Source organism: Ochotona princeps, chromosome 11, assembly GCF_030435755.1.
Source record: "Ochotona princeps isolate mOchPri1 chromosome 11, mOchPri1.hap1, whole genome shotgun sequence".
In the NCBI taxonomy this organism is placed as follows: Eukaryota; Metazoa; Chordata; class Mammalia; order Lagomorpha; family Ochotonidae; genus Ochotona; species Ochotona princeps.
In genome coordinates this window covers 1340890-1363195 of record NC_080842.1, presented here as the reverse complement: position 1 = coordinate 1363195, position 22306 = coordinate 1340890, and the positions used below count along the sequence as shown (strand labels likewise).

At 37.3% G+C, this 22306-nt stretch overlaps 1 protein-coding gene across 1 annotated transcript; it reads left to right on the top strand.

The window, feature by feature from the left end:
- Nucleotides 1-2323: 2323 nt before the first annotated feature.
- On the top strand, nucleotides 2324-3307 carry LOC131481467 (putative vomeronasal receptor-like protein 4). The gene has a single exon (XM_058670455.1). The coding sequence runs from the start codon at nucleotides 2324-2326 to the stop codon at nucleotides 3305-3307; it is 984 nt and encodes a 327-aa protein (XP_058526438.1).
- Nucleotides 3308-22306: the final 18999 nt, after the last annotated feature.

Here is a 22306-nt window from a genome sequence, read left to right as displayed (position 1 = left end):
CCCAGAAAGCAGGAAAGTTCATTTTTTCCCTCAAGTGCATACACTTCCAAAAATGACATGGCCAGAGTTGTCCTGCTTCTACAAGTGAAATGACAATATTGGCCTGCAGGGACATGAGCTGGTACAATCCCAACACTATAAACACATCTTGAAGATTTATTTCACTATGGATTCACACCAGTGGCTTAGATGGGTGAGTGTCTTTCTCCTTTTATGCACAGAAATCTCAAAGCAAACGTGGGTTCAGGGATGAAGCAGGGTAATTTTCAGGAAAATATTTAGACAGCTCTCTGCTCATGAGATCAATCTGAGATTAGCAATTTTGTAAATTATGTGAACACATGAATGGAAAGGTTTGCGAAAATACACTTGTAGCTTTGTACAGACATGAATTGAATTGCATTTATTAATCCTTAATTCTAACACATTTCAATTTAGTTAATTTATTTATTGCAACTAAATTTGATCTAACAACATACCACACCTGAACTGATTAAGCAGACTTTGGTGATACTGTATTCACACTCTGTAAGGTAGGTGAAGCTCAGGTAGCCTGGACTCAATTCACCTTATCAGGGAAAGTGAAGAGCAGTGCACACTTCTCACTTTTCTGTAAATTCAGTATTGAACAGGTTGGTAAGGCTGTTACCTCCGTATTTGAGTGATACACAGGCATGTGATTAGCCCTTACACATAGAGATATTTTCTTCTCCTGATGTTTATTTGATTCTGGTGATTTTAGAAGTGTGTTTCTAGGGAGCTTTGTTCAGTCTCTACAGATCTGCAGCTTATGAATATTTATTATATCGCATTGCTCTCCTTTTATCTCCTACCATTTAGTATTATCTTGCGATTATGTGTATCCTTTTCATTAACTCTGTGGTCTGGGTTCATCTGTATTAAATTTCACTTCCAAAGAACAGGGGACACATTGCAATATTTCACTGCTACTGATTCTTATCCTATTAATTACTCTAAAATTTGTTTAACCCTGTCAAACTACTCACAGATTTATTTTTCATCATCAAATGTCATTCAGGTTTACTGCTGTCAGTTATCTCCAAATGCCTATCAAGAAACATGGTAAAATTTCTGATGATGAAATCACTTTTGATAAACACAATAATTAAGTAATGTTATGTTTGTCTGTATATATTCCTATTCTTAAATCCATATAGAGTGTAAAAATCACTGCACGTGCATTCATAAAACAGCACTGTAATTTAAAACTCACAGCACTCCTTAAATAACTGATATTGTGTTTAACATGAGTAAAGATGGTTTATACAATCATTTTCTTGGCAAAACCATTTTATTAACAGTAAATATTCTTTTAAGGAGAAGATATAGGATGCAGACAAATATCAGTTGTTAGATTCTGGAAACTGAGGCAAATTTCAAGAAAAATATGTAAATGCTTTACTTCACTTGTCAATGTTCATTCATAGTTAGCAGGTCTTTTCTTACTCAACATTTATGTTAATAAAAGCCATATTGTAAAAGGATAACATTTCATTATGTGTGATCAAATCCAATGCAGGGCATGGTGGATATGAGGGACATGAGTTAGAATCAGTCAAATATTGTCTTGGTGGAAGAAGAAAATATCAAAATTCTCAATAAGTTTCCTTTTTGTAATTATTTTATTGAATATCTCATAACATATGAAGAAAGTCAATGTCTTTACATACATACTTAATTGAAACTATTGCCCAGATACAATTTCATACTTAAATGTAATATTTAAATGAATTTATTTTGGTACTTCAAATCTGGAAATTGTCGATCATGTAGTCAGTTTGATCCTAGTGCCTTTTCCCATTCCATATTGTATTCAGGATTCACATACACTGCCACAGACCAACCAATTTTGAGTTCTGATACACAGAAGTATTTGTTTTTCCAAATCAAGCTTGTATAGAATGTTCAACAGTCATTTATTCATGTATACAATTTGTCCATTGTTAATAACTCATGCTTGTAGCTGCAGAATAATTTGTTTTCCTATGGCATTCATTTCTAAGTTGTAGCTCTTTTTGCTTCATATATATATTTATATATATTCATATGTTTATATATATTTAAATTTTGAGAAAATTAAAAATAAGATTATTTTGTTGCACAGTTTCTTGAAATCTGCATAAAATAGAAGGGTCTTCAAAGTTTACAAATATTAAAATATGCCAAAACTTCATATGTTGCAGAAAATATTGCAGATGGTTTGCTAACAATAATTGCAATTAAAATCGATAGTTCATTAAACTAAGTGTGTAAACTATATATGATTTGTGATGGTTCTCATAGCAAATGGATCACTAGTAACATGAGGGCTGTCTTGTTTTACAGGTATCTGAAATATTTCCAGTTTCTTGAGATGTACAAAATCAGAACATATATTATCATTGAAAATGTGTATTTTTTCCAGATTGGCATTGGAATCATAGCCAATACCTTCCTCCTTGTCTTTCATATCTATGTCAGTGCCCAAGTTCACAGGCTTGGTCCAAGGCCCTCTGATATGACCACCTGTAACCTGGCTTTTGTCCACACAGTGATGCTATTTACTACACTGGATATTTTTTCTGCGGAAATGTTCATGTTGCTGGATTTTCCAAATGACTTAAAATGTAAGCTTTTGTTCTACTTGAGTAGGGTGATGAGGGGTCTCTCCATCTCCACCACCTGTCTCCTGAGCATTATCCAAGCCATCACCATCAGTCCCAGCTCTTGCTTCTTGTCAAGATTTAATTGCAAACTCACAAAGAATGTTGCCATTGCTTTCTTCTGCATTTGGTCCCTCAACCTGTCTTCCAATAGCAACATGATTATCTACACTGTAGCTCATTCCAACAGGACCAATCTACTCACTGTCAGTAAGTACTGCTCAGTTTCCTCAATGGACTCTGTCATCACAACAATATTTTTCATGCTTGCATTTTCTCAGAATGTCTTCTTTGTAGGAATCATGCTGCTTTCCAGCATGTACATGGTGATTTTCTTATGTAACCATCAGAGGAAGTCTGAGTACCTTCACGGTATCAGCACTTTCCCAAGGATCTCTCCAGCAAAAAGGGCCACCCGTACTGTCCTGGTGCTGGTTAGTTTCTTTGTGATTATGTACTGTGTTGATATCATCATGTCATCCTTCTCAACTATATCTTGGAAATATGAACCAATTGTCCTGGGTATCCAAAGGCTTGTTGTAAATGCTTATGCCACTGTCAGCCCTTTGGTGCTTATTAGCTCTGATAAAAGAATAATCCATGTACTACAATGCATAATTGATAAGATTGCAATCTTAAGTTGATGAACAATTCTGAACAGGCTAATTGCATCAGTGAAATATTTCTAAAATTTAGTATTTTAATCTAATATAAATGGGCAGGGTTTTACTTATATTTTTATCTTGTATCTGATTTCTTCTTTTGCTTTAAAACTTCCAAAGTATATGCCTATTTTATTTCAAAGTACTCCATGTCTTGAAATTTCTACCCATTGCACTTTTCTAATTTAGTGAAGGAAAATGTTTTTCATTTTGATCAAATGAAGTCCTTTTCGATATCTAATCCTCAAGTTGTCTTATTTTACAAAGCGATTCAACTCTTAAATCTTTAAGAATAAATTGTATGATATTTGTTATTATCATATAACTTTAAAAAAATTCAAGCAGTTGTTATCCAGACTGTAATAAATATACATGAGTCCACACTGACAAACAACTTATGGCCTAAGCAGTGAGGGGAAAGATACATTTTGTTTTATACAATAAATAATTCATTTTAATGTCTATGATCAAGACTATAAAGCATAAAAATGTGGGAAGCAATGAAAAGTAGTGTTTGTGCACATGAACACTTCTGGGGGACTGGGAAGGAAGTATGGCCCCTTGATTCAAACCAGCCATTGTGGCTATCTCATAAGTGATCCAAATGAGGGAAGTTTTCTCTCTTTCCACTTGTGTCTTGTTATATACTTTTCTAATGGTATGAAATAGAATAAGTGGAATGGATCATTTTTAGAACAAAAATTTGGAGTTACTTGTGGCAAAGAATGTTTTGAAATGCACAGTACAGCCATTTAATGAAATGCAAATCAAATTGCAATGAGGGCTGCGCATTTGGTGCAGTGATTAAATGTCACTTGGACACTCATGCCCCATATCAGAATTCCCGGTTGAAGTCTTGAGTTTGCTTTCGATTTCAGGCTCTTTCATCAGGCTATCATGCCACTTTACATCCACTGGTAGTCAAAAAATGTTGCGTGTTAAGGTGAGATATCAGGCTAACAGACATTTAAGGTCTCTAGTCTCTGGTGAAGTCACCTTTTAAAATATAAAATCTTGCTACCCCCCATTTCTGACCCTCCCAAGAATATGTTCTCCCTATCTTCATCCCCAATAGCATTGAGGGAAAATAAACAGACAGAATCAACATATTAATTCTCATCTCTTAGGGCAGTTGTCATGACAAAAGCAAGGAGACAGCCTATACCAGTCCCATTTCTGAGTTACTACTGAAGAGATGGTGCCTGAGATTTCAGCTTATCATAAGAATGGGAGGAGGAAGCCACAAGTCACACCCTTCTGATATCCTTTGATTCTGGACAAGGTGCTACACTGCTGCCCATTGTGAATGACTTTTTTTTCTGCCCATGAGTGAGACTCACTTGCTTCCTCTTTGCATGAGAAGGTGCATATAAGGCACCACTTATAACATTCCTGGTGCCTTTCCTCCCTTGGAGCCCCCTCCTGTCACTATGACAGGAAAACTCTTTTTCACTCTTAAATCAATGTTGCTTTGAACACTGAAATTGTCCACATGAAAATTCTTTGATGTGAGACGGGAAAGGAGTTGACTATATACTTTTCATGTTAGATTTCCCACAGCATTGTCAAGGGAAAGCAATTGAAATACATGGTGAAGGGAATATATTATCAGAAGTGTGTAAAATTCTTAGATATGTTTTTGGTGATTTGGGTGAGTATTCAAGGAGATTACACTTTTCTCCAGATGGGATGCCCTGAGGTACCAAAAAAATTTTGTGGGAATCTGGAAATTTTTCTAGAAGGTACGACAAATCAACTGAAGTTGAATGTTAATTCGCAGAGCTGCAGCAGTGAGAATGGGAGGAGAGAAATCTTTGATTAATTTTGTCATATGGAGGAGAAGTCAGCCTGGGTATATGTGCAGAAAAGGCATGCTCAGGGAGTAGTGCTGTGCCATTGTTGGCACACAGGTTCCCACAACACAGTCACAAATCTCTCTGTGATGTCATAAAGATGCTCAGCCAGGTGTGTTCTATGGTCACCATGGAGACCTCTCCACACACATGGGCCTCAGACATTGAACTCCCAAGCTCCCTCATCAAGCCAGACTTCAGGGCTCTCCTGCCATGCAACTTCAATAAACCTCACAAGGACTCCTGGGTCTGTGCCCATTGGTCTTTGGGAAGTGCAGTTCTAAATAGATTCCCTTCAGGTCAGGGTATGCATCTTGCATGTTTTCAGCATGCAACACAAGCTGTGACTGCAGTCCTTGTGCCCTGAAGATTTCTGAGTCCCTATTCTGTGCTTCTGTCTTTGTGGTGCTGGAACTGGGATACAACATGCCTGTGTGTTGAAAGTTGATGAAATCTATCCCAGAAATGAGGCCCAGGCAGACTCTTTGAAGCTCAGGAGTCTTTGTTCCTCAATGAACACTGACCAGTGGACTGTCCCATTCCACCACACGTGGAACAGGGAAGCAGCCTGATCAGACATCCTCAGGGATTCTTCAACAGTGATCATCCAGTCACCTGAGAGAGCACTTAGGTAAGGTGTGAATCATCCATCAACCAAGCTTACATCAGTGCATAATACAAATGATACAATCAACTTCTAGAGGCATGGGACAGATGCCCAGTTTAAGCATCATTCACTATAAACTATCCAATCAGAAGGATTCACGTCACACTTAGTAACAAACAGCAGAATCAGGCAAACAGAAGCTTTCAATATGTTTACAGAAAATAATTTAGTTATAGAATATTAGGGATAGTCAACACTACGCCTCTGAAAATAAATTGGATTAAAATTAGGTCTTTGAAAATCTGATAAAGAAGAGAGGAAGAGAGAGGTATAAATGTGATCAGGAAATGAGGGAAGGGTCATGTTCTTTTTGGAAATATCCCAACTGAGTGCATACAAACTGCTTTATTTATGAAGAAATGTGTTCTTTACAATAAAAAATGTTAAAATGACATACTATATTTCAGCAAGAATTTTTCAAGAGTTTCAGGAAGGAGCAAAAAGCAACACAACTCACAAAGAATACATTCTATAGAAGCCGTACTACATGCATCAGAAAGTTAGTTCTAAATTTAATAAATTTAGATTTAATTTTTGCTTCCTCAATTAAGATGGTAACAGACTTTATTGGAAGCAAAGCCTAACTGAGATTTAAAATAAAGCTTAGCTAAGATTTGAAATATGCCTTTATAGACAGGTTCTGAGAAGGGCATCTGAGCAATACATGGCATCTGTGATAATAAACAAGAGCGCTGAGATCTAGCAAGTGATGTCAGTAAGGGCTGCTCAGGCTTTTCAGAAGGAGTGCGATCAGTGTTGGCCATGCATAGTAACATGGGAATCCCAGTCTTCAGAGAAGTGACTCACAGAGCAGATCTTTCCATGGGCTTAGCTCTCTAAGTGTGCTACTCCTAGGTTTCTTTGCAGCTTTGAATTCAAGTAGCAGAGGTCAATAACTCACTTATGGGAACTGATAAAGTGGGATGTAGCATTTTGAGGGGACTAGATGGAAGTAATTTTCCCAACAAAACATTTTCTATGAACATTTGGAATTATTTCATACCAAAAAATATTACATCTTTCCTAGAGATATAATTTCATTTATCACAAGATACAGAAAAATGGTGAACTTTTTTTAAGTCAAAATGTTAGATACACAGAATCAATGCAGTAGGTATCAAAATAAGCCTATTTTCATGCAAATAAATGCCCTCAGAAGATAATGTGCCTAAAAGCCCAGTGTACTCCCATTACAGTACTGAAGCAGCCTGCTGTTTACACAAATCAGGACTGTCAAGGCAACCTCCCTCCTGCTGTCACCATGTAACTTTAGGATGCTCTCACTGGACTTGAGGTGATGGTGAAGATCACCAGCTCTCCATGGTGAATCATGCAATACAGAGATTGCACAGCCCTTCACTAACTCTCCTCAAAGAAATACTGTTTGTCGTTTAAAAACATTTGCTAATGTCTCTCATTTCACTGATAAGTACCATCCAAGAGAACTTGCTGCTATCCTCAGCATATTTGTTTTGCCTGTTTTCCAGTGTGTTTGTCACCAGCCACACACAGTCATCGCCTACTTGTACTGTGAATGTAACTGAAGAACAAAGACCTAATGTTGTTTCCTTTTATATGAATAATATTCACATTAAATTTGTCACATATTATGGCTTCTAAAAAAAGTAAAACCCTGGGTTTACACTTTTGGGATGACACAGTATGGAATTTCAAAAGGCATGACTTTAACAAATTGTCTAACACTTCACCTTAAAGAATGTGTATAAATTTGATATCCTTACAATGCTTCTAACCTTCAATATTACTTGTTCAATTAATTTTATGCATTTTAAAAATAGTAAATGACATGCTTGATAATAATCACAATCTGGTTATGTAAATCTTAATTAAATTATACAAAATCAACAGGAACAAAAAATTCTGAAACAGTGAACCAATTCATAAACAATATGAGATCATGAAATGTCACAACTAATTAATAATAATTTATTCTCAAGATGCTTATGCCATCAAATATAATGTCAATCATGTATTATGTATCTTTTTCTAATTCCAAATAGCAATTAAATATTTTCACATGTAGCAACAAAGATAGGACATGAAACAAAAGTATTCATAGAGTGTGAGATTAGATCCTATTTCTCCTTCCAAAGTTTCATAGATACTCAGAAGATGCAATATTCAACATAGACTTATGCATACAAAAATACTCATCATTCATTGAGTCATCTGTATTTTTTAAAGTTTCATTTATTTTTATTACAAAATCAGATATACCGAGAGGAGGAGAGGCAGAGAGGAAGATCTTCTGTCTGATGATTCACTTCCAAAGAGATCACAATGGCTGTACTGCACCAATCCAAAGCCAAGAGCCAAGCAGCCAGGAACTTCCTGCAGGAACTAGAGGACCTTGGTACTATTTCTCTATTTGGAATTGGCTGCTGTCAGTTCACAGTGACTGAAAAAACCTGGCACTCACCTGGGAGATCTAGGGAAGGAATACACCGTACCCCAGGGCTCCAGGACTGTGACATTTGCTATCATTCCTCAGAGCCACTGGGGCAAACTGTGGTATTGAGGGAAGGACCTGCTTATATTTGAGCAACTAAGGCTAGCAATTAAAAATGTGGGGTTCTTAGTGTACGTTGAATTCACCATGTAGAACTTGGACAATGTCCCTTTAACACTTGAGTATTGGGTCATTGGAGCTAAACCACAGCATCATTCAGGAGGTGGTCCTATCCACATCACACATTCTGAAGGCCACAGCTGTTCATGCACAGGCCGCGCGTCATGAAAAGCGAAAAGGGCTTTGCGCTGACATCATCAGAATCCTGGCAATTTTTGTAAAAGAAAAAAAAGTCTAATGTTCTTGCCATCCAACACTCCGGGACTAAGACACACACCTTTGGAAACCTTTGCCTATTTCAGTAATATGACCATCTCCATCAATTGCAACAGACTAGACAAGTTGCTGACATTGTTTAGCACTGAAGAAATCATTTAGAAGTTACAATGCTATGCTCAAACATTACTAAAATCAAAGCAACAACACAAGTCATATTTAATAATCAAAAAACCTATTGCATAAGAAAACTATAATGTCAGATGTGCAATTGCAAGTGCAAGAACTTAGGAAATATGAAAAGAACATGGTAATATGTCATTTCTAAGAAAACTCAGTATTTCTCCAAAAAATATACTTTTACTTATAGCAAACCCATGCAATTTCTGTAAAAGAAGTCAAATTGTATTCCTATAGGAAATAAGATGCAACAAAATACAGACAGCAAGGGAGAAAGAAGTGAGGAGAGCAACAGGTGACATGACTGATTGATACAATTTAGAGATTAAAAAAATCAGTCAAATGAACACATTTTAGAGTGGGAAACTTCAATGCAATAAAAATTCAACTGGGGGATTCTAGCACAGAAAAAGGTCAAGGAGAGGGCTAAATGAATCTAACTTGGAGACCAGTGCAATAAAATAGCTACTCGAGCCACTCCTGCAATGTCTGCATCCTACAAACGTGCCAACCTGAATCCCAGCTGCTATAGTTCTAATACAGCTCCTTGCTAATGTACCTCACAAAGCAGCAGAGAGTGGCCCAAGCATTTAGACCCATATACCAACATGGGAGGCCTGGAAGAAGCCACTGGCACCTTGTTTCTGGCTGGTCCAGTCACAGCCATTGAGGCCATTTGGAGAGTAAAAGAATAGATGGAAGATCTCTCCTGTCTCTTTGTAATCCCGTCTTTCAAATAAATAAAAATGTAACACACACACATGCACACACACACAACAGAATTTCTAATATGAAAAAAAGAATTTTGAAGCAACTCAGTCAGCCAAAAATGGACTAATAAATAATGGAGAAAGACTGTATAACATGTACAAAATCATTAAATAAATAATTATAAGGAAACATAAAAGAGAAGAAAAGACTGAAATAATAATTGAAAACTTCTCGTTTGAAACATATATACACAAACATACATTTAGAAATTTCCAATGACCCCAATCACACTAAAGAGCAAAACCAATTCTCCAAGGCATGTTATCATTACATTTTAAGCGAATAATAACAAGTAGAGAATCAGGACCTGGCAGCGTGACCTAGTGGCTAAAGTCCTCGTCCTGAGCATGCCAGGATCCCATTTGGGCGCTGGTTGTAATCCTGGCAGCTCCACTTCCCATCCAGCTCCCTGCTAGTGGCCTGGGAAAGCAGTCGAGGATGGCCCAAAGCCTTGGGATCCTGCATCCACGTGGGAGACCCAGAAGAAATTCCTGGTTCCCGGCTTTGGATTCGCACAGCACCGGTCGTTGCAGTCACTTGGAGAGTGAATCATTGGAGGGAAGCTCTTCCTCTCTGTCTCACCTCCTCTCTGTATATCTAACTTTGTAATAAAAATAAATCAACCTTTTAAAGCAAAGTAGAGAATCATTAAAATTGTAAGGAAAATGTGCCAAGTTACTGTATGCGGAAAAATTAGATTTAAAAGACTTTCCTTGTCTTCCAAATACTTTCTTTTCTCTAATCAAATTCATGGTTGGCTCATGGATCACACAGTGACATGATTTTACCCAAGAGGCTTTTGTGTTTTCTTTTCATCACCCATGCACTGGTTATTCACTGGTGCATTTTTTCAAGTACATGATGCTGTGATTTTGTTTTTGTTATTATTGTTTAATTCATACTGCTTGTTGACCTACTTCATTGGCTTCTCATTTAAGGGAATATAGTAATAGAGACTACAACATGCAGATGTGGGGATACAATGCAATATGCGTCCTTGTTTACAAATCAAAGATATATTCCCAATGAAACTGTTGGAAATGTGTAGACAATGGGAAGCTGGACTGTCTGACATTGTCTGTACCAGCAATGTTGGGGCACACATAAATAACTGACTGATGGAATCATGACTCCTTATGAAGGACTATATCATTGTAACAACATTGGAAAAATTAGTCTGGGGATAGGATTTTAGGGGATGGAATCCCAGGCTCTACGAAATTGTTGCATAAAATTCAAAACTTCAAAAAGTAAAATTTAAAAAAAAGACTTATCAGGTTAAAACTTACATGCCAGGAAGCAATCTTAGAAGCAAAAAGCAAAAAAAAAAAAAATCAAACAAGATGAAGATATCCTTTAGAATGAAGAAGAAACAAAATATTTTCTAGACAGAATTTGCCACCCGACCATTATGAGAATTTTGGAGAGCCTACGTGAGAAGTAAACATCATAAAAAATCTAAAAGCATCAAATTCACTAACAAAATATCTATAACATATCAAGAAAATGCTAGGAATTAGTTCCTATGTGTCAATGTTAACCTTAAATGTAAATGGATTATATCCCCAGTTATAGGTGTACGGTTACTGACCTGACTTTTTAGATATAAACAAATATACTCTCCCCACATGAAGTTCACATCAAGGTTGAAGACACACAGAGACTGAAAATGAACATGAAGGACTGGAAAAAGACATATCAAGCTAATGAAAGCCACAAATGAATCACTGTACCGATGTCACATGAAGCAGATCTTAATCCAAACCTTATGCAAGAAACAAATAAGGAAGGGCATTCCATCTGATAAGAAGGATCAATTTAGCAAAACATGTTTAGTATTTATGAATACATACAGTCTGACACTGGAACACCAGGGGCTGGCATTGTTCATGATGGGTAGAGCCACCACCAGGACTCAGACTCCGCACTCCTGTGTGGGTGACGGCCATTCTGAACAGGGCACAGAGTGCTCTACCAGCGACCCCAGAGGTTTTGATTTTTATTTTAGCAATTCAACTCTCAGAATTATGTGCTTTAAGTTCATCTTTAGTAATTTTTTTCACTGTGGAATTTCTAGAAACTTGTGTTTCCTTCTGAAACTTTTTGCCAATTGCGTTTTAGATAGAGAAGGAGAGAGGAAGGGATAGAGGAGGGGGCGGCAGAGGGAAAGACAGATGCAGATTCACTCTCCAAATGCCACAAGAGCCAGCACTGAGCCAGGGGAAAGCCAGAGATCATTAGAGCCATCTTGGGCTGCTTTTCCCAGGTGCCTTAGCAGGGACCTGGATTGGAAGTGGGGTATTCATGACAGGAACCAATGCCACATGGGACGCTAGCATCATAGGCAGCATCTTCACTCACCACACCATAACTCCTGCCCCCAAATCATAATGTTTACTCCTTTAAAAATGCAGTTTTATGACATGAAAAGCTATGTGGTTCTCTCTGGTTAAAATAACTTTATTAAAATTTCTCTTTTCCTATTAATATGAAATGTAACCAGTTTGGCACAGCCTCTCAGGCTTGGAGCTCAGCGTCCTCGGACACAGAGTGTCCGGCCTGTCTGTGCCCTGAGCCCTGGAGGACCCGTTTCTCCTACCCTCTGGTACCCAGCCCAGCTCGCAGCCCTGTTACCTGCTCTGATCCCCAATGTGCCCTCCACTTGTCTTGATCCGGGGTAACTGCTGTTCTCTGCCCTCTTCCCTTGGTTGGTTGCTCCTTGAGGCTTCCCATCTGGGAGGGGATCCCCACGCTGTGATTTCATCCCACTTGCCATCGGCACACCAGGTGAACTTTAAGAGATCTGCCCTTCTTAAACGGGGAGGCAGGACTTTCTTGACCTTGACCGACACTACCAGTGGTTCTCCCAGTCTGAGGATCCCAACGCCAGCCCTGCAGGTGAGCCGAGGTGTGTCCTCTGCCAGATTCTCCCACCTCAATTCACAATGAGCGTCGCCAGGCAACCCTGTGAGACGCATGTGCACTTCCGGCCTTGCTGGTTTCAGTTACGCATGCGCTGGGTGGTTTGATTTGCAGGACTGTTGGGTGCACTGAGGGTTCTGCTTTAAGAGCAATTGCCTTGTTTTCAAAAACCGAAGCATCTTGGCTGACTATGGGAGACAACCTGAGAAAGATTCATCCTGGAACTCGAGACTGAAGACCTTATCTAGAGAGAACTCCCTTAAATGGTCAATCTCGTTAAACCTCAGTTCCACATCCCTCTGGGTCAATGCAGTTTCCCTGAGAAGTTGGCAGCTGATAGGAAGGTCTGTCTTGCTCTCACGGGTTGTGGCCATGGGTGTGATCAGCTCCAAATATGGAGGAGAATTGAGCCTTTGATTGGCAAGACACTGGATAACACATTTACTCAGTATTTTCTGTCTAGAGATTTTTTTTTTTTTAATACGTTCTATTTGAAATCTTCCATCTGCTGGTTCAATTTCCAAAATATTCCAGTGAATCCACCCTATTTCTCACACTCTGGGATGGTCTTCACAGATTCTTGATGAAGAGTCATGTCCTAAACCCTAGCATTTACAAATTTGTTTTCCAAAATTACGTCTCATTTTATTACTAAAACCCCTTTGAGTCAGTGACTGCATAAAATCCAAATACTGAGAACAGTGTTTGTGCAAATCTTCACAAATAGATCACAATCTTCATTCAACTATTTTACACACTTCTACCGCTTGATATTAACATGGATGAAGCAATTGCATTTCTCTATGTATTATGTATTCTATTCCTTTTTATTGTTTATTAATTTTCAATAATTTTTATTTCATCTGGAGTCACAGAGGGAAAAGACACTACAAAAGGCAAGTATTTGGCCTCTGTTTCACTCTCCCATTTCCTGAAGAAACCAGCCCTGGGAGCCACCAAACCCAGGAACCTGCAGCTGAATCTGTCTCCTGTGACTGGCAGGGACTGTGCATGCGCAGATAGTGGGAACCAAGAGTGGAATCAGAAGTCAAACCCAGGCGCTCTGACATGTAGGACAGACTTCTCCAGCAGCTTCACTGTCCCACCAAGGCATGACTATCCCATTTACACCATGTGTGAACTTATTAACTGATGTGAAAAGTAAGGAGAGAGGAAGATCTTCCTCTCTGTCTCTCCTCCTCTTTGTATATTGGACTTCCCAATAGAAGTAAATAAATATTAAAAATATAAATACATATTGTAAAATATATAAATATCTTACAATAAAAGCTAATTTTACATGAAAAAAAAGGAATGAGAGAAACAGCAGGGGAGAAAGGCAGAACACATTATGTTGTATTTTATTTTTTTAGCCAAAAAAAATGACTTATCTTCAAGACCTAACTCATCTCCTTTGAGATTTGTGATGCTTTTTTCCTTATGTTACTCCAATATTATTTTTGCTTGAATAGAAACACATAATTCCAATGTATGCTTCACCTATTTTCATCTTTAATAACAACTTTAAAAAGTATTTATTCTGCTTTTGCTGATTATGAATACTCTAGTGGTAAAGAATGCATTGTCCCTAGCTTTGTGTCTTGTGATATTGAGACATTAATAATAGGGCCCGGCGGCATGGCCTAGTGACTAAAGTCCTCGCCTTGAACGTACCAGGATCCCATATGGGCCCCGTTTCTAATCCCGGCAGCTCCACTTCCCATCTAGCTCCCTGCTTGTGGCCTGGGAAAGCAGTCGAGGACGGCCCAATGCTTTGGGACCCTGCACCCACGTGGGAGACCTTGAGGAAGTTCCTGGTTCCTGGCTCTGGATCAGCACAGCACTGGCCGTTGTGGTCACTTGGGGAGTGAATCATCGGATGGAAGCTCTTCCTTCTGTCTCTCCTCCTCTTTGCATATCTGACTTTGTAATCAAACTAAATCAACCTTTTTTTAAAAGAGACTAATAATAAACATTCTGTTGTAACTTCAGAGCTAATTGTGAGGGGAATTATGATTGAATAATCTTCAATGAATGAATCATTATTTTGTGTCAGACACTATGAAATATATGACTTTCTTAACTCATTGAAAAATCACTAATTCTCTGTGATGTATATTGCCCTTATGCTCAGATTGCCCAAAAAACAATGAGGCTTAGAAAGGAATAAAAATATTAAAAATGAAAAAGGCTCAGAGTGACACAAACTGTCAGTGACAGAACTGAGCATTTTTTAAGTTCTGTTTAATGCTGGAGTCCAAATTCCTTACCACTGATAATTTTTTCAAGTAGTTATGGAATTTTTATTTTATCCTTACACACTTTGAATTTTTTTTTCAAAACTGATCATCTACACACTCCTGATCCATTGTTTAAGTGCATCATCACAAGAAAAGTGTCAAAATGAGACCAACAGCATTGGTGAATAGAAGTCTGTATGAGTCAATTATTTCTTCCAGTTTAAGTGTTCTCATTACAAAGAACATAGTGATTTAGAATAGAGCATAATATTTTAAATGTCATTTGTTGATGAAGAATTCATGGAAATGTTGTTTAGCTTTTGAATCTTTGTGCAAATTTAAATGAAATTTTTGCTGCATGCTTATCCATATAGGAGCTAGTAGCAGAACCTTAATGCAATGCTTTGCTTTATCTATAAGAGTAATGATCATATTATAGGACATTTGAAAAATAGAAAAGGTAAAGAGAACTGCTTGTAACCTCTTTATTACATTTACATAAGGTACATTTTAGTTCTTTCCCATAACTTTTCAAATGCAATGTTTTTGGCCACGTTTTAATGCCAGAGCATTACTTTGCATTTTCACATATTACATGATAACTAAAAATGATTATTTTCATGCCTAAATATTTCACCTGCTGTGAGACTGCACTACAATAAAATTTAGGAGAGAAAAGGGAGGAAACGTGAAAAATATCTCACTATTTATTGTAAAGTGTACATTACATTGTCCTGCTTTCCTTTAAAGAACAACGAATTTGACATTATTGATATTCTAAGCAATGTGTTTAATGTGATGCACATACTATGTGTTGAAGCTGCTAAAAGAATCAAACTCTGTGTGGCTTCAGGGACATGTGTTTCCTGCAGTATGTTTGCATCGTGCCTGTCATCTCCAACTGCCTCAGTCATGCAAATTTCCATTTACACAAAACTCATTAGATGCTCATGAAGGAGTACCCATAGTAATACAGGAGGGGAAATCAGTAGGGGAAAGAGGAGGAAATGGGCAGGAGGGGAAATCCCAGAGCCGGTGGAACTGTATCATAAAACAATAAATAAACAAACAAATAAATAAATAGAGGCCCACTAACTGACACCTTTATTCAAATGGTAGGGGAATTACAGAGGCAATGATTATGTTGAAAATGTGCACCACAAATTGCTTAAATTCAACACTTTTTAAAAGTATATATATATGTAAAAGCATATATGCATATATATTTTAAAAGTATATATATCCTTTTACAACATATATATATTTGAAAACTATATATATATATATATATATATATATATATATATATATATAATATTTCACATGCAGATTTACGGAGAGAAGCAACAGAGAAAGAAGGTCTTCAGTTTCCTGTTCTTTTCCTCAAATGGCCACAACAACCAGAGCTGAGCAGATCAGAAGCCGGGAGCCTTTTCTATGTCTGCTACCAGGAAGTAGGGTCCCAAAGATTTGAACTATCCTGTTGTGCCTTTCCAGGTCATAAACAGAGAGCCAGATTGGAAGTGGACCTGCCAGGACACAAATCAGTGCCCAGAAGGAATATTGGTGCAAAAGGGTACAGTATTAGCCTGTTGAGACATGGCACATTACCCAAAATACTACACTTTTAAACTGACGTAGTGTACATATTCAAATACAACTCTCTAACAGAATAATGTGAAATATCACGACTAACAATAATGCTGGTTTTGAAATGTATCGGGTGATTATCTGATAAAATCTCATTCACAAATTTGAACACATTTGAAATTCTTGATGTTGACATTTACATAGTTTGTCCTTTATTCCAACCAAGACTATGTAAATCACAGTGTTCCTAGACTTATTCTCTTTTTCTTACACTTTAATGTGCTCAAATTCAGTAACTATGCTTCCATAGATTTTAAATTTTACAATGACAGGAACTCTCATACTGCTCATGTCAGGAACTGTGTGTGGCATGTCAAAGGGTTTTAATACATGATGATGTGTAAGTGAAGATATTTTAACTATACAAATCTCTCAGATTAGTACAACAAATGTAATTGAATACTATGAGAACATTAAAATATGTGTCATTGCATGTCACAGATAACTTCAAAAGGTTAAAAACATGCATTCAAAACAAATCCATTTAATCTACTAAATCATCTTTCTGAATTTTAAAATATTAATTAATTTATTTTATCCAAGCGAGGCATAGAAAGATTTTCCCATTTATTAATTCATTTTCTAAATATCTGATACAACCATGACAATATCAGGCATAAAGTGAAAGCCAAGATTATAATCAGGCTCTCCCAGGGGTTGCAGGAATCTGATCATTTGAGTCATTTCTGTTGCTGACCTGGTTAAGAGGGAGTTATGCTCAACCGTGGAGCTGGAACTCCAGCCAGGCACTCTGCTATGGGATGCATGCATCCCAAGTGGCTTCTTTGCTGATTTGCACCAAATGCCCACACTACTGTTCACTTTACATACAACATTAATAGCACTGTTACAATGGATTCTAAGGGACTTTCAGTCACAGGTCTTTTCCAAAAAATAAGTGGGAGAATATGATATATATTTAAGTGTATATGTATTGTATATATTCACATCTTCTTTGTGAAGAGCAAATAGGCAAAAGAGTCCAAAAAGCTGCTCTAAAAGTTTGTAGATAAAGCAAATTTATTTTGGTGCAAAATAAGTGCAATCTACACATATGAGGGTTTTTATAGAAATTACAAAACATGAAAAAAAACATTTTATTTACTGGTGATTATGCCATCTAACTTGATTATGATGATTCAATTGCTGCTATAAACATCTAAACTACATCTAAAATCATAATGTTAGTTTTTTGAGATCAGAATCATTTGGTTTGCAAATACCAATAATTTGTAACTTGTAAGATTATGATGCTTTTTGTGAAAGCATAATCATGGTTAATGATTTCCAGTTTTGATTTTGACATCACGATGACATCACAATAATAAAGTTGTGTTTTTAAATATTTATTTACTTTTTTATTTAAAAGTGAGAGCTAAGGAGAGAGAGAAAGAAGGAGAGAGACAGAGAGACAGAGAGGCAGAGAAACAGAGGATGAGAGTCTCCCATCTGCTGGCTCACTCCCCAAATGCAGCAATAGCCAGAGCTGAGCTCTTCCAAAGCCCAGAGTCTGTAACTTCCTCCAAGCCACTCATTAGGATTCAGGAAATATATCACTTGAGGTGTCGCCTATTGCTTTCCCAGACCAGAAGCCAGAGATAGAACAAATGCCCATGTGTAATGCTGGCACCACAGCTGGAAGATGAGACTGCAGTGCCATTGAACCAGCCCCCTGTGGATTTTATGCATATGTTTTAAACTGTTATTTTTCATTCAGAGGCTGTTCAAGATTGTTACTTCCTTTCAGGATTTGTCAATGTTCCCACTTTTCTTCATTCTGTTGATTCCCAATTTTATTCTGTTGTGCTTGGAAATGGTAGCTGGTATGATTTCTATCCCCTTGAAGTTTCAGTGCTTGTTTCTGACCTAATGTAATCTGTTCCGATTAATGTTTTGTGCATGCTTTATGAGAATTTCTGTCTGTTGCCAGATAAAAGCTTATGCAATATGTCTTTTAAGTTCATTTTGTGCAGTGTGTCAAAGTCCCTTGGGTTTTTTTGGTATTATCCTGTCCAGATATTATTGCTAAGGTGGTACTGAGATATAATATTGCACTGTAATAGACTGTTTAGCTTCATAAAGCCGTGTAATTACTTTAAGCGTGTATCTCCACTCTTCCATCATTTTCTTCTTCTCTTCTGATTGAAAGTACAGAAGCTCATTCCTGCATCAAATACATGTAGTCATATACCAATATACACAATGCAGATGAAAACACACCCTCATACACACACACGTATAAGTACGGGGGTACCACAGCGCAGAGGAACAGATAAATGCTCCACAAAGAAATCTATGTGGAAGTATGTTATTCATTCACTCTTCATCTGGGTGCCTTGGTGATTTTGTATATCGCTTTGTCTACTCTGATCTAATCTCAAACTTTATAAAATTTACATATAGGATTGTTCATCTTGGGTTGACCTGTGATGCACTGTGACTATGAAATTGGTACACAAGCCACCCTTAACAAGGAGAAAACTCAGAGCAATGGGTGAAGGTGTCGGATATGTGGTTTATATCCTGCAATGGTCATCAGACTCACCTCAACTCTATGCAGTTTCAAACCAGTTTGAAACCAAGCAGAAGCAGAAGAAGTCCAGAATTTCTTCACAGGGGATAAAACCTAGAATTCCATGTATGCAGAATGATCAAAAAACTCAATAGAAAGTCAGTTTAGGGGTCTCTCTTAGCACTGCTACATACACCACGAGCTGTGGCCAGAGGGTCTGGACATAACTCACCATGAGGACAGAACTCGAACAAGCCAGAGTCGCCACCCACACCAGTGGTGCACACCTACAGAATTATACTCTTTCACATTGGAGCTGGCTTTGCAACAAGTTGGAACTTGGTCTTGAAACCTGAATTCAAGGCATTCAAATGCCTGTAAAAACCAAGAATATTATTGCTCATAAGACTGACTGGATACATAGTGTTATCACTTAGTACTAAACTATCTAGTTTATAATACAGGATTATTTAACCTGTAAAGATACTGAAAAAATCATGAATCATTCTTGCCGTGCATGGCACCGACTTCCCTCCAGTGGACTCCCAGAGGGTTTCGGTCACCTCGGCCAGTGATTCTCTGCTTGTAGCTATCAACTCTACTGGAACCTGTCCCCATGCTTTCAGCTCACTCACACCTGCCTTCCATGATCAGCCATCTTATCTGTGTCCACACCGCCCTTTCATCAGAGTCACCTGGAGGACCACTCTCAGTTGATTTTCATAGTAATTGGTTTTCTCAGCATCTGTTTCTGCTTTGCATACACCTATGAGACTCTAAGAAGGCTGGATATTTAGTTCCTACCAGGTCTGAGTTTCTGGCAGGTTTCTGGTTTGTGCCTGTCAGGCTTAGGTCCCCACGAGGTTTCTGGATTGTAACACTATGGTAGCCACTTTTCTATCTTAGTGTCTGTATTTATTTCATTCACAATCTCAAACTACCTGGTTCAACAGTTCCAGTGCTGAAACAAGGATTTGTAATCAGAGCTCTATTCTAACAGTCCCCTAGGGTGTGATTTGAAAAATTAAGAAAATGTATTGTTTTATAGTAACACGGTTTGGCCTGAGTTCTTCCTGAATAAGAACTGAACTGATAATATAACTCAGATTGGTGTCACTCTTTTGTAGCAAAAGTTGCTTAAGAAAAATTTTCAAATTCTTAGCAGGCATTACTGCCTATGTTGCTGGTCAGGAAGTGTTATAACACTTGCTTACGGTGAACTAGATTTTACAGTAACAGAAAAACTGGAAAAACTTGGGGAAAGTAAATGAGGCAAGGGTTCCTAATTTCATGATTTTTTAAAAGATTTTTAAAGATTTATTTTTATTGGAAAGGCAGATATACAGAGGGGAGAGAAAGAGAGGAAGATCTTCTGTCAGATGGTTCACTCCCCAAGCGACCGCAACGGCTGGAGCTGAACCAATCCAGAGCCAGGAGCCAGGAACTTCCTCCAGGTCTCCCATGCGTGTGCAGGGTCCCAAGGCTTTGGGTCATCCTGGACTGCTTTCCTATGCCACAAGCAGGGAGCTAGATGGGAAGTGGGGCTGCCGGGATTAGAACCGGGGCCCATATGGGATCCTGGCACGTGTAAGGCGAGGACTTTAATCACTACACTATCATCCCAAGCTCTAATGTTTGTAACTTTAAAAACAAATATGCATGGCCTCTTAAATTCCACAAAAAGATTATTTGTGTTTGGTAAGTGATGTTTCCACAAATTGTTTGAATACTGTTAAATTTGGCCTGGGCTTTCATTTAGAAGGATTGTCTCAATTTATAAACCAAGAACATTAGAAGATGGAATATATTTACAAACGTGATAATGTGTCCTTAGTGAAAATTTTGTATGGCATGCATTTTTTTTCTTACAAGAGAATTACTACTTTACTCTGGAATAGAAAATATGATCAGCTTACAGAAGATTTGAGAGATTTGAGTTAGCTGATACCCAAATGAAAACTGCAAATGGTCTCTGAAAATACAATATGTCAGTTTCTTAGCAAACATCAGTTATGATAGATATATTAGAAAAAAGAAAAACAGTAAAACTAAAATGTTTCCTTTTGATGGTTTCTGCTTAATTGGTGACTATTGATTTCCTAGTCAGCTTTAATAAGCTGTATTTTTCTCCCCAAATTTAAATTTGTTAAATTATTAAAAGTAGTAAGATGAATCCTTCAAGTTCTGATTGGGAAGAGCTGAGTTTAGAAAAGTAAAGAATGCTTTTGGATATATCATTACTTCAAAATATTTGAGTAACCACTCTGTAAGTGATGTAAGTGTAGAAATCTATTTTATAGATGTTTAAGTCACCAAAAATAAGTGGATAGATAATATTTTGTGACAATGAAGAATCTTACTTTGATCAGATAATTTTAAGGTCTCTTGCATATTTTCTAGGCTTAGTTCTGTATTGTAGATTTCCAGATGGGCCCCTGGGTTCTAAGAGTGAGAAGAACATAAGAGTCAGAAAGGTGTATCTTTCTTCTGTAAAGGAAATGATTAATTTGGCTCTTTGAATATTGCAAAATGCTACCAAAGCATGAATGTGTGCTAAATTTTAAGTAATGTTAATATAGAAATGTTATTGATACAAATGTTCATAAAACACAAAACATTTTAATATTCTTGATGTGTTACTATCAGTCATAATTATTTTCTTGTTAAAAAGGAGGCTCCAAGACCTAAAAGGGACAAAAGTGTTTTAAAAAGTGCATCAGTCAAGTTTTAAGTGTGTGGAATGAATATAAATAGTCTTCCTTGCCAATAAATGAATTTAAGCTATTTAGCACTTTGTTGCCTGGAGTTTATATTTTCTATAACTTTTGAAGTCAGATTTATGAAAACATATGTTTCTGACTGCTTTAAGGTTGCTGGATTAGATAAGAAATTCCAGAATTCTGGGAAAAAATGAAACTATGACAGCCTTAGAACTGCTAATTGAGATAAAAATAAGTTATATGGATTTGAATACATTAATAAAATTTGTGGATTTTAATTTTGTTCAAAATATTGTTGGCTTTACATGTGAAAATATTACAGATTCTGTATTCAAGTGTTTCCTGCATTCAGTAAAATTTTTCCATATGCTTTTTTTTCAGTAGTTTCCAATTTTTCTGTGTGTGTGTGCATGCATAGATAAAAGTATTCACCTTACCCATATCTGGTTCCTCTGAAACACAAAACTAAACACACTCACACATACACTCACACACATACACTTTCCTGGAGATTTTCGTATTTTCTTTGGTAATCTGGTTGTTCACATGAGTTAACTTAGAACCTCAGGATAGATTTAGCAGCATTGGAATATTTGAAATTATGCACAAAATGGCTGGCTTAAAGGGTTCTTGCTTGCAATAAGTGAATAAACATGTTAC